The sequence below is a fragment of the Aedes aegypti genome, chromosome 1 (genome assembly GCF_002204515.2).
Source record: "Aedes aegypti strain LVP_AGWG chromosome 1, AaegL5.0 Primary Assembly, whole genome shotgun sequence".
Classification (NCBI taxonomy): Eukaryota; Metazoa; Arthropoda; class Insecta; order Diptera; family Culicidae; genus Aedes; species Aedes aegypti.
Window position 1 is genome coordinate 278676704 of NC_035107.1, and position 16534 is coordinate 278693237.

Here is a 16534-nt window from a genome sequence, read left to right on the forward strand (position 1 = left end):
ACAAAACAAAATAAGATTTAAACAACGTCTGTGACAATTTATTTCGTAGTGCTTGTTAAAAAATTAAAGTGATTTATTTTGATATAGTGCTAAAATTTTTAGTGCTGAGTGAGATTTACAGTGAAATGTGGTGAAAAAGAAGTGAAATTTCGGGTGCCCCCTCTGAAAGCGGTATATTTGTAGTTATTTAGCATTTGCTAAAACAAACCGCCAGGTGAAGAATAAAACATATTCAACATTTGCTGGTTTGATTGCGCAGTAATTGTGCATTGAATTATATTTAGACAGTTTAATTATCAAACCATAGCATATTATGAGCAAATTCATGGAGATAATATGAGTTGAAAAAAGTAAAATTGTGGCAACCGGAGTGAAATTAATATGGCGGGAGCATAATTGATTGATTCATCGACAAATGCTGTTTTGTGATCATAAATACACGAATAAGGGCACACTGTTATGGTTCAGCATTTGTGGATGTAAAATTGCCTTAATAAATGCTGATCGAAGATGATTCAGCTTTTTTTCACATTTTATGGTAACTAAGCAGCATTTAACAAAGTTTGACAGTTTGCGAGTGCTGTTTTGAAGAAAATACGCAAAAACAATGAAAACGGACATTAGTTTGGCGTTTTTATATTAAGAATAAGTGTTTTTGATTAATGACGCAATGTTAATGATGATGTGGTGGGTTATAAATTCGCAATGCTAAAGGTGTTATTGCATATTAGGAGCCCCAATACTGATTTAAGAGGTATGATAAGGTAAGTTATCCAGATTCAAGTGCAAGTTAATTAGTTTAAAAGCAGCTTTTATGACAACAAGGTATATTATATCAATCTTTTATCATAGCCGTAACAAATAAGTGTCATTCAGCCACTTCAAGCAGTTTGAATGAGGTATCATATGCTGCAATAAAGCTGGTTTTGTAGCCACAACATTTTGACTTTATATTTTGTCTCCAAAAGGTTTTAAAAAGAACTAAAAGCTGACTTACAAAATAGCATCTTCTAGCAACTTTAAATGTTGCCTCTAGTTGTTATAGCATTCACGTAACTGTCATAAAACATTGATAAATCCACACGAATGCCAAATTGCTGTGGAATTGTTACTTGGGCAGTAGTCATTCATCGAGAATCATACCTCCGGTTAGCTAGTGGAGAAATGATCTATCGATTCAAACGTTTCTTGGAAAACATCGAACGGCATTTCTGAACAAACTTGCGTAGGAAACTTGAAATGAAATTTAGAAGAATCCATGGAGAATGTACTGGAGAGGAGTTTGAAAGAACTGCAGAGCGTATCCCTCGATGAAATGCTGGAGAAATTTAGGAGGTGTCCCTGGTAGAGCTTATTGTGCAATTCTTGGAAGAGTTCTAACTAGATTTTCAAAAAAAAAAAACCCTGGAGGATTTTTTTGGGGCACTTCGGTTTTAAAAGTGTCCTTTCGTCAAAAATAGAGACTTTTTAGCGATTTGCCCGAAAATATGAACAACTTTCTAAAAAGATACCTGTCCGCAGCCCTGTAATAAGCAAATACACTTTTCAATAAAACAGGCAATAATTAAAATCAAAATCCAATCAAAATTAAGTCTCCAGCAATGTTGAGGCTGGGAAAATTTCCGTAGACAAGAGATAGTGAACTTTATCATATAACATTACGATGGAGAGCTACATAGCCACACATACAACAAATTCATCCAAATCGTTTCAAACTTTGAGGAGGTGATCTTCATTGATTGAGAGGGGTATAGGGGAGCAATATAATCGAAATTTGCATCAGTCTCAAACCACACTCCTCAACTCACCACTAACACAGGCAAAGATGAGCGCCACTTCCACGTCCTGCGCCTCCGGAAACAGGGCATCCAAGGCCGGTGGCGTGTAGTAAACCTTCTGGCGCGATCCCACGATCTGGTACCACACAAAGTTCGACTCGACGACGCACTCCGGAACGGCAGTGGCCGCCTTGTTCGCATTCACCGTGTCGGACTGCGCCACGTAGATGTTGAAATCGGTTCGATTCTCGATGGCAAACGACGGACACGGATCGTCGTAGATGGACACGTGCTGCTGACCCTGGTGGGCCACGATCGAGAGCGACACGGGAATGTACCGATCGTCACACTGAACGGAGAAACTTTTCCGCGATAGCGCCCGGTTGAGGTAGATCGGGCTGGAGAACTCGTTGCCATCGTGCTGATAGAGGGTAAGGTAGCAGTTGTAGCTACTGTTGAATTTGAGCTTGTTCTTGTGCTTGGATAGGTTGTTGAAGACGGTGATGGCCGTGCCTTGGGGACTGGAGATGAGAAACATAGCCATTAGAACCGTAAAACAGGGGTTTCCATTTTAGCGTTACGCAGTAGTAAGGACCTTTGAGTACTAGTACTAGTTTTCAAAATAAAAAAACTTGTATCATTTGCATTTTTTACAAAATTTTCAAAATATATAAAAAAAACTTGATAAATGTTACTTTGGATTACAGAACCTACAATATGAGGACCTCAACCATACGAACTTACTTCTCACACTTGCGGCTGTTCTTCGGTAGACTGTAGCAAGCGGTATGTGGCGCAGCGTCATCCTGGCGAACCTGATCAAGCCGTTCGTTGACGAGCACCCCGAACGACCAGAAGCGCAAATCGACACTGGAGTAATTCGTCACGACGAACTGCGACGCAAGGATCAACACTCGGATGTTGTTTTCCGTGAGTGATGTTAGAACTAGATTGGTGACCTGCAATCAAAACAACAACCTGGGTTAGACTAACTCTTACATAGCTTAGGTTCATTATGGGAAAAATTCCAGTTATTTTGTGAGTGATGACTAAACAGAAAGCAAAAGTGCGCACGCATCAATTGCTGCTACAACTGCTGAACAAATATTTGTCACTGTTATCAGCAAGTACAAGGAAGATGCGATTATTTTCAAACCACCAGCGAACGAGTTGAACCAGAGGCTGGCCTATTCGGAGATATCGTTCGGAGCAGAAAGGTCAATCACTACTGGTCGCGGAAAACCACAATGTGATTATGGATAGAAGTTGATAGAGATGCTGGAACAGTTCTCTTATGGATAAGAGGGAAAATTTCTCAATGCATTTAGGAGGTACAGCTGGGTAGTGAAAACCGCAATCACATTCTGTCTGAATGAGCGCGACGAAATCTTATCACACTTTGCTTGGTTTGCTCGTAAATACAAACTTCAGTTAGACGGGGTAGGAGGTTTTTACCTAATAGTCGTCATCGTTTGATTAGGTCCAGAGACAGACTCTGCATGGCGGGGAGCACGCTGTAGCAAGTGTTGCCAATTGGTTGGTTTGAGTGTTTCGCTATGGTAAAACAACGTGTTTTGAGGCGAACTCTGGACGGGGACAAACTTCAGACTTATACGATAATTGGGCATTACACTATTTTCTAACTAAATTATACTTATATACAAATCCTAATCTTCTTATTTAAAGCTTTCTTAAAATTCTGCTCTGTGATGCGTTAAACGCAATTTGGTCTAAAAAAAAATCTGTGCAATGGCGTTACCAGAGGAATGCCTCTATCCGATGAAAAAAAAACTAAATCAACTTACAATTTTTTATCCACAACATTCCTTTTTTAAAAATGAATTGCAGTATTATAAACTTGTTGGAGAATGCTTGGAGTCTAACAACAAATTTTGCAACAAAGCTGCCAAAAACCCTATATGGAACAAACAAGGTTTTTTTTCAAGGAACCTGCCATTTGAACTACTAGTAATATATGAATATCGAGGAGTTATTTGAAATATTCATTGAGAATCTCTCCCTTCAACAAATTTCTCGGTATTTCTTCAAGGGATTGGTCTAGACATTTTTAAAGATATTTTTTTCCTAAAATTTCTCCAAGAATTACTTCTGACACTCTTTTAGTAATTGTTTTGGAAAGTACACCGGTTTTATCCACTAGCATTCCCTTCTTCATGGCATTTACGTCCTCAATGGGACATAGCCTGATTCTCAGCTTAGTGTTCTTATGAGCCCTTCCACAGTTATTAACTGAGAGCTTTCTTTGCCAAAGTTCGCCATTCTTCGCATTCGTATATCGTGTGGCAGGTACGATTATACTGTATGCAGACACCTTCAGCATGGCTTTGCTTTGTAGCCGCGGACTCTAACCACTCGGCCAAGGAAGGCTCTCCACCAGCATCTACAACTGTTTTCTTAGGATTTTTGTGTAACAATATTTACAAAAGTATATTTTATTAAACTTCGACAAAAACACAAGGATTTTTAAGACACTCCAAAAAGTCGTCTACGCCGGAATCTGAAAGGAAATTCCCCAAGTATCCATCAATTCTACCACAAGGAACTCTTCTACGCAAGAAATTTCAAAATTTTATAAATAGAATTCAAAATAAAGAAATATTCAAGGTTTAACCATTGATGTTACTAGATGGTAACCGTGACAGGACCGTGGGAAAGGTTCTTCGTGGACAATAAGACAAACCAGTACACCTAAGACAATTGATTGGGTTGATATGATACTACGAGTGGCACGAGGTGAGAGTTGTCGGTCTCGTATAGCGAGATGACAATTCTCGACTGGAGTGAAGTGACTTGCCGTGTAAACCAAATGGAGAGTCACTTCACTCGAGTTGAGAATTGTCACCTCGTTATACGAGACTGACAATTCTCACCTCCTCACGCCACTCGTAGAAATGAACCAAATTTGTGTAATGTTAGCAGAAGTATCTCTGGAAGACCTTTTGGAAAAAAAACCTGGTGGAGAGGAAAGGAATCAATCCGTTCTTGATGCATTTATAGAGTAATTTATGAAAGAAATCCATAAAAAATGTTCAGGTGGAATGTTTGAAGCATACAGTCGTGTGTAATAAGATGCTTAAATTAATTCCATTTATTAAACTGGTTAAGAATCAATTCTTCATACTTTTTTTTCAGTCGAGAAATGGTACGAATCGTTACTTGAACCAAAGTTATAGTTGGAACTTCACTCGGTTCACTTGAAATTCTTTTGAGCATTCCTTTAAATTTTTTTTAGAGATTCCTCATGAAATCTTTACAGGTAATGCTCTAAGTATTTTCCATCTATACTCCATTATTTTAGAGGTTTTCTCTAGGAATTATACTAAGAATTTAATCAGATATTTAAAGGAACTATGTTGAAAGTTCCACATGGGACCTTTAAGTAATTCTTTCTAAAATTTCTCAAGCATTCTTTCAAGGATACTCTTCTAGAAGTATTCTATGAATTCTTTAAGGATCAATGAAAAATTTCTGCAAATATTTTTTTTCACAATTTTTGTTGAACACAAGAAACCGATTTATGGTATTTATTCCATAAACATATCGTGTAAAAACTGCTTCATGATTCATTAATGAGGTTGTTTTTTGGAAATTTTCTCATTAGCTTGTTAAGGCTTGTCAAAAAATACGAGCAGCAAATCCGCTTAGGATACCTCAAGACATTCACTACGACATTTCTGTCTGAGTGGTACTTAGTATTTTAGTAGCTTTGACTTGAAATAAGATCTGCAAGAAATATGAAGAAAAAAAACTGAATAAAGTTCTTCATTATGCGAGCAGTGATTTCCTTAGGAATGTAGTGGTGGATAATAACAAAGAACGTGTCAATTCAGTCATAATTGATGGACCAGGAAAGTTTGTTCCGCTGTTTGATCGTGATTGGATGGATTCATTTTACCCTCTGTTGAATACCAAATAAATAAAATGAATCTGTAAGACTTTACCCTAGCTTAAAACTAACTTCAAATCGAACATAACGGTAAATAGCTTCAGATTGTATAGAGAGAAAGTTGTTTTGGCCTTGAAACTGTAAATTCAATTGAATTGTATCTTATATACTATTCTATGTACAATATCAATACTAATTTGCGCATCAACCATCCTAATACTAATACTAACCAATATGCTACCCTATAAAAGTTAACCCCCATCCTTGAATAAAGTCAGTCTTGTTAAACCTACCACCCGTGAACCACGATATCTAGTGCTAATCCGAAAATCCGAAAACCCGCGTGTGCTGAAGTCCCCCCAGTGTCTGTGTCTGCCGCCAGTCCCAGTCCGCCTTGAGCGTCGAAGGTCGGTCCGCGAATTTCATCGAGTGAATTCGGGGCCGGGAAAAGATTACTGTGGTGTACAAAGTGGTCCTTCGAACCGGATTCTTTGGACAGTTGACCGGTGGAGCCGCGGTTATAAGTGAAAATTTCGAAGCGACAACGTGTTCGGACCAGCCGCGTGGTTCGTTGTGTTTCGTGCGCATACAACTTGCGCGTCGGTAGTGTGAGAAACGTGGCTCAAACAGCAAAAAGAGAGAGCGTGAAGAAAGTGCGCGTCGTTCCCGTCGCTCATACACAGCCACAGAATCGAGTGCGCGTGTGCAGTGCTACGCTGTTCGTTGTCGCGTATTGCGTCGAGTGGAGACACGCTTGTGTGCGTATGCCGTTTGCGAGATCGCCTAGGCGTAAGCACGTGTTCGGAAGCCACGCTGGTTGAGTGAGTGACGATTAACACCAACCACGTGTTTGTGAAAAAAGATAGCGTCAAACTTTCCGTGGTAGTGCCGTCGGCTTAGCTAAGCGTGTTAGCGCCGACTATCAAACTGTATTCGCGCGTAGCGGTATTTTTTCTCGCTTGTAGGTGATCACATTTTCTTCGCTGGTTCTGTTCGATGAACCAGAAACCCGGACGATCCCTACAAGAAACCCGGAACCTCTACGCGTCAACGGTGATAGTGTACTTGTGTTGTGGCGTTGTATATTCGCTAATTCGTACCGGCGTGATCGCTGTGGCTGAAATATCAGCAGTGAATTTCGGAACTCTCTCGCCGTAGTAGTTATTTTCGCTCTTGGTGGAATCGTATTTTGCTTCGCTGGATTTGTGAGTGGAACCAGAAACCCGGACGATCACCACAAGAAACCCGGAACTACTACGTGCAACGGTTGGAACCATAGTGTTAGTGAAGGTTGCAGAGATTTTGTGTCGAAGTGAACTGATCCCGAGATTTCCGTGTTGGTGTTATCACCGGCATTGCAGCGTGTACAGCAGACTCGTTCCCGCTAGCTGACATCCAGTTTTTGCGCGTCGCCTCATCCAAAGAGAGCAGCCACCAGCTTTCACCACCAGTCAGCTGCGTAAGTACCCTGCATTTTTTATTCCTTGCACACGAATGTCGCGGACAGCCAACCGGTAATTGGCTCGTCGTATTTCGATCAATATCGCGTCGCGGTAGTGTCGACCCGCGTGTTGACCCGGAAAGCAACCACCCGTTTCGTTTACGTTGTGCCCTTAGTGCCGCGTAAAAATGCCCCCAAAGACTGATCCCGATTCGAATCCCGTGTTTTTGCGGGGAACGAAAAAGAACTTGCTGGAATCTTTTGAGCAGTTAAAAGCAAATTTTGCCGACGGAGGCGATAAGTTAATAAACTCGATTGATGCCTGGTCGGAAAGAATTGATCAAATCGCCCAAGATTATCGTCGCGTGGTTTGTGAGTTGGAGTCAGTGCACGGTGATGCCCCGTACAAGAGTGAAAGGCTAGAGTTTGAAGAATCATATTGCGATATGCGTGCAATTGTTTTGAAGTTGCAAAAGCAATCCCTTTCTCCAACGTTTCCTCAACCCGCGCAAACTGTAACGCATATTCGATATCCAGAGTTGAGTCTGCCACGATTCAGTGGACGTCTTGAAGACTGGTGTGTTTTTCGAGACGCTTTCGATTCCGCCATCGGTTGTCGCCCAGAAATCAGTGACTATGAAAAGTTTCAGTACCTGAAGGGTCTGGTTCAGGGTGACGCATCGCGAATAGTGAATTCCGTTCCGGTTAGTCAGGATGGGTACCGTGATGCGTGGAGGGCATTGAAATTGCGGTACGAAAACAAGCGTCAGTTAGTTCGTTGCCACATTAAAGCTTTGTTCGATACCCCGTCGATGAAACGAGAATCGGCAGAAGAGTTGCTCAATCTTGTCGACCGTTTCGAGCAGCATTTATCAGTGCTTAAGCGGTTGGGAGAAGACACACAGGCTTGGAGCTCGCTGTTAGTTTTCCAGCTGTCCATTCGCCTTGATCCGAACACCTTGAGGGAATGGGAAAATCATTGTGTCCGTCTTGATTCCGACAACGTGGCAGCCATTCTGGGTGGTACCGCGGACGAAGAAGAGGGTGATGAGGAATCTTTACCTTCGTACGTGTCTATGGTGAATTATCTGCAAAACTATGCAAGGGTGCTGCAATCAGTTGGCCCAAACAGAGATCAAAATGCAAAGCCTAAACCACAAAAATCAGCCGTCCATGTGAGTTCTCCGCCTGTTCCATCAAATCCGAAGTTTCTTCGAAAATGCGCCAAATGTCACCAGGATCACATGCTGTATCAATGCCCTGACTTCAATAAGCTCTCCGAGAACCAAAGATTAGATTTTGCTAAGAATCTCAAGCTCTGTTTGAATTGCCTCCGAAAGGTCGATCACTTCGCTAAATCTTGTCCGTGGAAAACTTGTAACCGATGTCCCAAGAAGCACCACACGTTACTTCATGGAGCGAATTTCGCACCTCCATTTTCCTCTGGTAGTCAGTCCCCTAAAGCAGTCACCATGGTAGCTCAGCCAACTAGTTCTCAACAAACCGCGAAGACGCCTAGTCTGCAAGATTCTCGCTCTTCTTCGACGACGACTCTGTCTAGTCAGTCACAACCGCCGTTTGCGTACACGGACCTGAATGTGGCCATGATGACTTGTGAGAAGTCTAAGATTCCAAAAACACCAAAAACAGTGATTCTCCCGACTGCGCTAGTTGAGATTGAGGGGAACAACGGACGTAAATTTTTCGCCCGGTGTCTGCTAGATTCTGGTTCCCAGAGCAATTTTATGACGAGTGCATTAAGCCAACGACTGCAACTTTCGCGAACCCGTGTATCCAGTCCCGTGGTAATCTGTGGTATTGGCCAAGCTACTATTAAATCGGATCAGATGGTCACTGCCAAAGTATCGTCGCTCACATCTGCATTTTCGGTTGAACCTCAATTTCTGGTCTTGCAATCTCTCGCCATCAAGTTGCCTGTTTCGACGGTCAGCATTCAAGAATGGCCTATCCCTCCACATGTGTGTTTGGCAGATCCCGCTTTCTTTGTATCCCAAGAGGTTGACATTATTCTTGGTGCCGAATACTTTTTTGAGATCCTACGGTATGGCCGCATTAAACTTGGCGATCATCTTCCGTCCCTACAAAACACAGTCCTTGGATGGATTGTTTCCGGATCGTGTCCAGTAGCGGATCATGACCATGCAGACCCTCGTACATGTTTCACTACTCAAACCGCTCAGATTGAGGAACTTCTCAAGAGGTTTTGGGAATTGGAAACCATCCGCGAAACTAAACCTTGGTCACCAGATGAGAAATACTGTGAAAAACATTTTGTGGCCAATACAACACGCACTGAACAAGGGAGGTATGTCGTAAGACTTCCAAAGCGTGAGGAGCTCCTGTCGCATTTGGGTGATAACCAGGGTCGAGCTGCGAAGCGATTTTACTCATTAGAGCGATCGTTACAAACAAACCCAGAGAAAAAAATGCTTTACCATAGCTTCATTCAACAGTTTTTGGAAATGGAACATATGCGCGAGATATCTTCTCAAGAGCTGTGCCAACGTCCGCAGTTTTTTCTTCCTCATCATGGAGTATTGAAAATGGATAGTGCTACGACCAAATTGCGCACAGTATTCGATGGCTCTTGTAAATCATCCTCCGGACTATCACTCAACGATGTCTTGCTAGCCGGTCCCACGATACAAGATTCCTTAGTGGAAATAGTTGTTCGCTTCCGTATTCATCGTTTCGTGATTTCCGCCGATATTGAAAAGATGTTCAGGCAGATTTTCATCCACCCCGAAGACCAACCGCTTTCTCGAATTTGGTTTCGTTTCGATTCAGATCATCCTTTGAAAGCCTACCAGTTAACGACAGTAACATACGGTTTGAATTCTTCTCCGTTTTTGGCGACACGAGTGTTGAAACTGTTGTCTGAAGATGAAGAAGCAAATTTCCCGCTTGCAGCACCTGTTGCTAGGAAAGACTTCTACATGGACAACCTGCTAAGTGGATGTAATGATGAATCGGAGTTGGTAACAGTCGTCCAACAACTGATAGAGTTGCTTCGTGCAGGAGGATTTCCCCTTCGCCAGTGGTCATCAAACTGTCAGGCGGTACTAGATAGCATTCCAGAAGAGCTGAAGGAAACTCGTACCCTGCTGGAGCTCGATGATTACAACCCGACGATATCTGCTCTTGGATTGCTTTGGGAACCTGCTAGTGATAAACTTGCCTTCAAATTGCCTAATCTAAAAGAAAATGTTCCACTAACCAAACGAACAGTTCTCTCTCAAATGAGCAGTTTATTTGACCCTCTGGGTTTACTCGGACCCTCGATTGTGCGAGCAAAAATATTGATGCAGTCGCTGTGGAAGCAACATCTAGATTGGGATATGCCGTTGCCGGATAATTTTCGGAAAGATTGGGAAGATTTTCATGATAGCATCCCCTTTATACGGGACTTCAAGGTTTCCCGTTCAGTAGTGAAATACCCGTACCACCGACTTGAGTTACACGGCTTCAGCGATGCCTCAGAGCTAGCATACGGGGCGTGCATTTATCTTCGATCAGTAGACGAGAATGACAAGTGTTCAGTTGAACTTTTGATCGCCAAATCTCGTGTCGCTCCTATCAACAACAAATCGGTTCCAAGATTAGAACTTTCTGCGGCACTTTTGTTAGCTCATTTGCTGGAGATGGTGAATAGAAGTACATCGCTATCGGTCCCTGTCTATTTATGGACAGACTCCACAATAGTACTGAGTTGGCTAGCTGCTCCACCGTCTAAATGGAAGACCTTTGTAGCGAACAGGGTGGCAGAGATACAAGAACTCACATCATCAGCAGTTTGGAATCACGTTCCATCCGAAGATAACCCGGCGGATATGATTTCGAGGGGTGTTAGTCTTCGGGATCTGACGGAATGCACATTCTGGTGGCATGGGCCAAGGTGGCTCAGGCTGTCAATGTTGCCATGGCCCGAAAGGTATAATGCAGAAAACCATTTATGTGAAGAATTAGAGCAGCGTATGACTGTTGCGTTGCCCATCATTGCAGAAGTGGAAGATGTTATCGATCGATATTCGCAACTTGGTCGTCTGCTCAGGATATGTGCGTGGGGGCATCGGTTCCGCGAAAACACTCGTCGTGATGTTTCCGATCGCGTCACCGGTCCGTTATCGTCCGCGGAAATCGATCGCGCTCTTGTCGGTCTCGTTCGTCGTGTGCAAGAGGAATGTTTTGGTCCGGAGATTGCGCAGCTTAAAAAAGGGGCCACCGTTGATAGAAAATCAAAGCTGCGATTTTTGAAGCCGTCGCTTGTTGAAGGCGTAATTAGAGTTGGCGGCCGGCTTCATCATTCTGCGCTCTCCGTTGATGAAAAGCATCCCATCGTTCTCCCTGCCAAGCATCGCTTAACGTGGCTGATAGCTACTCTGGAGCACGCTAAAACGCTCCACGGTGGGCCAATATTGTTGCTTTCGTCGCTTCGTCAACGATTTTGGCCGCTCAATGGTCGTAATCTAGCACGATCAGTTGTTCATCAGTGTGTTACATGTGCTAGAGCGCGCCCTCGATTACTTGAGCAAATGATGGGAGATTTACCACCAGTAAGGGTCACCAGATCTTTTCCATTCGACAACGTTGGCGTCGACTTTGCTGGACCCCTCTACGTTCGCAAAGCACATCGTAAAGCGATACCGATCAAGGTGTACGCTGCCATCTACGTGTGCCTAGGGGTTAAGGCAGTACACCTCGATCTAGTACCAGATCTCACCACGGAAGGGTTCATCGCCAGTCTTCGTCGCTTTGTTGGTAGGCGAGGAAAACCACACCACATCTACTGTGACAATGGTCGCAATTTTGTTGGTGCGCAACGAGAGTTAGGTGAATTACGACGACTTTTCCTATCCCAAGCGCAAAAAGATGTCGTAATAAAGGAATGCGCTGACGGTGGAACAGAATTTCACTTCATAGCACCCAGATCGCCGTCATTAGGGGGCATTTGGGAAGCAGCGGTGAAATCAATGAAGTTTCATCTTCGTCGTGTTGTCGGGAACGCTTTGCTCACTGAAACAGAACTTCGAACTGTGCTGATTCAGATAGAAGCGACGTTGAATTCCCGCCCAATATCACCGATGTCAGAGGATCCTCAGGACCTGGAACCTCTGACTCCAGGCCACTTTCTGGTTGGCAGACCACTTAATGCCATACCGGAACCAGATCTTACTGACCTATCAGAGAGACGACTGTCACGCTGGCAGCAAGTTCAACGATTATCGCAACACTTTTGGAAACGCTGGAGTAGAGACTATCTTAGCAACCTGCAGAATCGTTACCGCTGGACAGATGTTTCAGCCAACTTGGTCAAGAACGCGATAGTCCTACTTCAGGATGACAATTTGCCTCCTCAGAAGTGGGCCATAGGAAGGATTGTGGATGTTCATCCAGGCGAGGATGGGCTCGTTAGAGTCGCGTCGATTAAAACAGCCACTGGAGTAACTCAGAGAGCGGTTAGTAAACTCTGCCTTCTACCAGTGGAAATCGATGCGGAGCTGGCCACTGCTCCTTTAAATGTGGTGGATCGTTTGGTGCCAGATTCGGAGGAATAAATTCATTTTGGCGGCCGGGATGTTGAATACCAAATAAATAAAATGAATCTGTAAGACTTTACCCTAGCTTAAAACTAACTTCAAATCGAACATAACGGTAAATAGCTTCAGATTGTATAGAGAGAAAGTTGTTTTGGCCTGGAAACTGTAAATTCAATTGAATTGTATCTTATATACTATTCTATGTACAATATCAATACTAATTTGCGCATCAACCATCCTAATACTAATACTAACCAATATGCTACCCTATAAAAGTTAACCCCCATCCTTGAATAAAGTCAGTCTTGTTAAACCTACCACCCGTGAACCACGATATCTAGTGCTAATCCGAAAATCCGAAAACCCGCGTGTGCTGAAGTCCCCCCAGTGTCTGTGTCTGCCGCCAGTCCCAGTCCGCCTTGAGCGTCGAAGGTCGGTCCGCGAATTTCATCGAGTGAATTCGGGGCCGGGAAAAGATTACTGTGGTGTACACCCTCATTGGAGGAAAACTTTTAGGAGCGCCATGAGCATTAACTCATTGGAGGAAAACCGGCAGGAAATTAAGGGTAATGTTAATTCTGACCTTTCAAGCTGAGGAAAATTGTAGTGGAACATTTGGATACCTTGGAACAACAAAATGTTATATGTTCTATCCAGGTCAGTGAATGGGCTTCCCCAATTGTGATAGTTTTAAAGAAAAAATAATGATATTCGAATGGTTATAGACTGCAAAGTGTCTATAAATAAATGCATCATACCCACAACGTATCTTTTACCATTAGCACAGGACATTTTTGCGTCCTTATCAGGCTGTAAATGGTTTTGCTGTCTCGGTTTGATGGGGGCGTACACGTAATTACGATTATTAGAGCGATCAAGAAAATGTGTTGTCATAAATACTATTAAGGGTCTGTATGTGTATAACCGCCTACCACTGGGCGCTTCGTCGAGCACGTCAACATTTCAAAGAGTGATGAACAATATTTTGATTGGGCTCAAACATGTTTTTGTTTATCTTGACGATTTTCTAATAGCGGGCAGAACCCGAGAGGAATGCCAAAATAATTTATTTTTAGTACTTCAAAGACTGCAAAATGCAAATGCAAAAGTTACTTTAAAGAAATGTATATTGTTTGTACAATCACTCCCATATTTGGGCCATTTATTAACAGATAAGGGAATACTGCCTTCTCCTGAAAAATTACTGACTGTACAAGAAGCCAAAATTCCCAAAGATGTTTCAGAACTGAAGGCCTTTTTAGGCTTAATCAATTACTATGGACAATTTGTCCCACATTTAGCAATAAAACTGAATTGATTATTTGCGTTATTGAAAAAAGGCAATAAATTTGTTTGGGATGATAAGTGCCCGAGAGCTTTTCAGAATAGTAAAACTGCATTGATTAATTCCAATATGCTGGAATTTTACGATCAACATAAACCCATCATAGTAGTTTCCGACGCTTGCAATTACGGTTTGGGAGGTGTTCTCGCTCATTTAGTAGATGGTAAAGAAAAACCAATAAGTTTTGTGTCGTTTTCTCTAAATGCTGCACAGAAGTCATACCCGATTCTGCACTTAGAAGCATTAGCGTTGATCTGTACCGTAAAGAAATTTCAAAAATTTCTGTTTGGTCGGAAGTTCACAATATATACTGATCACAAACCTCTTTTGGGGATTTTCGGTAAAGAAGGGAAACATCAATTATGCGTAACTAGATAGCAGCGTTATGTTATGGAAATGTCAATTTATGAATTCGACATTTACTATAGGCCTTCATCTCAAATGGGCAACGCTGATTTTTGTTCTAGGTTCCCTTTAGAGCAACCGGTTCCAAAAAGTATTGACAGCGGGCTTATCAATAACATAAATTTGTTCAACAATTTTCCTTTGGATTTCTCTCAAATCGCTAAAGAAAGTATGCAGGACCAGTTTCTTTCAAAAGTAGCAGAGTATATTTCTAAAGGTGGGCCACAAAGAGTGGATAAAGGTTGGCAGCCGGTTTATTCCTTGAGGCAAGAGTTTGAAATTGTGGACCGTTGCATTTTATATAAAGATCGAGTTTTAATACCTTTGTCATTAAGAAACCTCATGTTAAAGCTTCTGCATGCAAACCACAGTGAAGTAGTAAAAATGAAGCAACAAGCTCGCCGTAGTCTGTTTTGGTTTAGGTTGAACACAGATATTGAGAATTGTGTGAAATGTTGTCAAGCATGCCTTAAAACAGCAGTGGTTCCCAAACCGGAATGTAACACTTCTTGGATACCTACTACGCGCCCGTTTAGCCGTGTTCACGCTGATTTTTTTCTATTTTGATTCCAAAACATATTTGCTAGTAATAGACAGTCACACAAAATGGCTAGAAATTGAATTAATGAAATATGGGACAGAGGCTAGTAAAGTCATAAAAAAAATTTACAGCTATTTTCGCCAGATTCGGACTTCCAGATGTGTTGGTCACTGATGGAGGACCTCCGTTCAATTCTAGTCTTTTCATAACTTCCATGGAAAAATAGGGAACAAGAGTAATGAAAAGTCCTCCCAGCAGAAATGGACAGGTCGAGCGAATGGTTAGGGTGGCAAAGGATGTGTTCAAGAAGTTTATGTTAGACCCGGAGATAAGATCTCTAGATGTGGAAGATCGTGTAACATATTTTTTAATGGATTATAGAAACACTTGCAATTCAGATGACAAATTCCCATCGGAGAAAATGCTAAGTTTTAAACCGAAAACCTTGATTGATCTAATCAATCCAAGAAAACAATATAAAAATTATCTAGAACCTTTTCCTGGATAGGAAAATGTTTATCTAGATACTTGCTGTACGCCCACACGGGATCCTTTTCTTAATTTGGTTTTGGGTGACAAAATCTTATATAAGAATAATCATACACGCTAATTAGAAAAATTGATTTTCGCCCAGTATGTCAAAAGGATCTCACCGAATGTTTTTCGTATCTCTTTTGACAGCCACACTATCAACGCGCATCGGAATCAGCTCAAACTGTTGAAATCGTCAACAACTTATTCGAGGGTACAAATACCAGTTCAAAGTTCCAAGAGGCGAAGAACGAGTAGCATTTCTGACGAGGAAGAATTCCATGACTTTCCGGATGTTCCCATGGTTCCCAAAAACAATGAAAATGATGGTAGACGTTTTAAAATAGCGAGACGTAGTCCCATCCGTACACAAGATCAAACGAGGATGCGGAGCTTCAAAGATTCTGATGGAGGTGATGGATCACGACCTATTCGAATGTGTTTAAAAAGAAAAAGAAAGAGAAAAATATGCTTATGTGTTACCACTATTAAGTAGTTGCTTTTATAGTGTTCGAATCAACAATAGATATTAAATTACAGAAGTAAGCTAAAAGTGAAAATATGATTGACCTAATTTATGTATCCATTAATTCGAAAACAAATCAAAATTGTTAAATCGTTCGATATTTGTTTACTAAAGGGGAAAGAACTGTTATGTTCGACTTTAAGATAAAAACCCTCAGATTATATCTCATTTCATTTATTTAGTTAACATCTACACAGATAACACTGAATCAACAATTTCACGCCACAATACTCGGTTCGTGGCCGCATCTCTCCATCCTCGGTTCTGCCCCACGCTCGCCAAATCGATACGCACTTGATCCGCCCACCTAGCTCGCTGCGCTCCCCGCCTTCTTGTACCAACCGGATCCGAGGCGAACACCATCTTTGCAGGGTTGCTGTCCGGCATTCTTGCAACATGCCCTGCCCATCGTATCCTTCCAGCTTTGGCCACCTTCTGGATACTGGGTTCGCCGTAGAGTTGGGCGAGCTCGTGGTTCATCCTTCGCCGCCACACACCGTTC

At 42.2% G+C, this 16534-nt stretch overlaps 1 protein-coding gene across 1 annotated transcript in view; it reads right to left on the bottom strand.

Annotated features, from left to right (window-relative positions):
* Positions 1 to 16534, bottom strand: part of LOC5573435 (vacuolar protein sorting-associated protein 13B) — a 66280-nt gene that overhangs the window by 10070 nt on the left and 39676 nt on the right. Inside the window, exons 6-7 of the mRNA XM_021837917.1 lie at positions 2523 to 2737; positions 1809 to 2299 (exon numbers count right to left, since the gene is read on the bottom strand). Coding sequence (XP_021693609.1) covers positions 1809 to 2299; positions 2523 to 2737 — 706 coding nt within the window. The remainder of the gene's footprint in view (positions 1 to 1808; positions 2300 to 2522; positions 2738 to 16534) is intronic.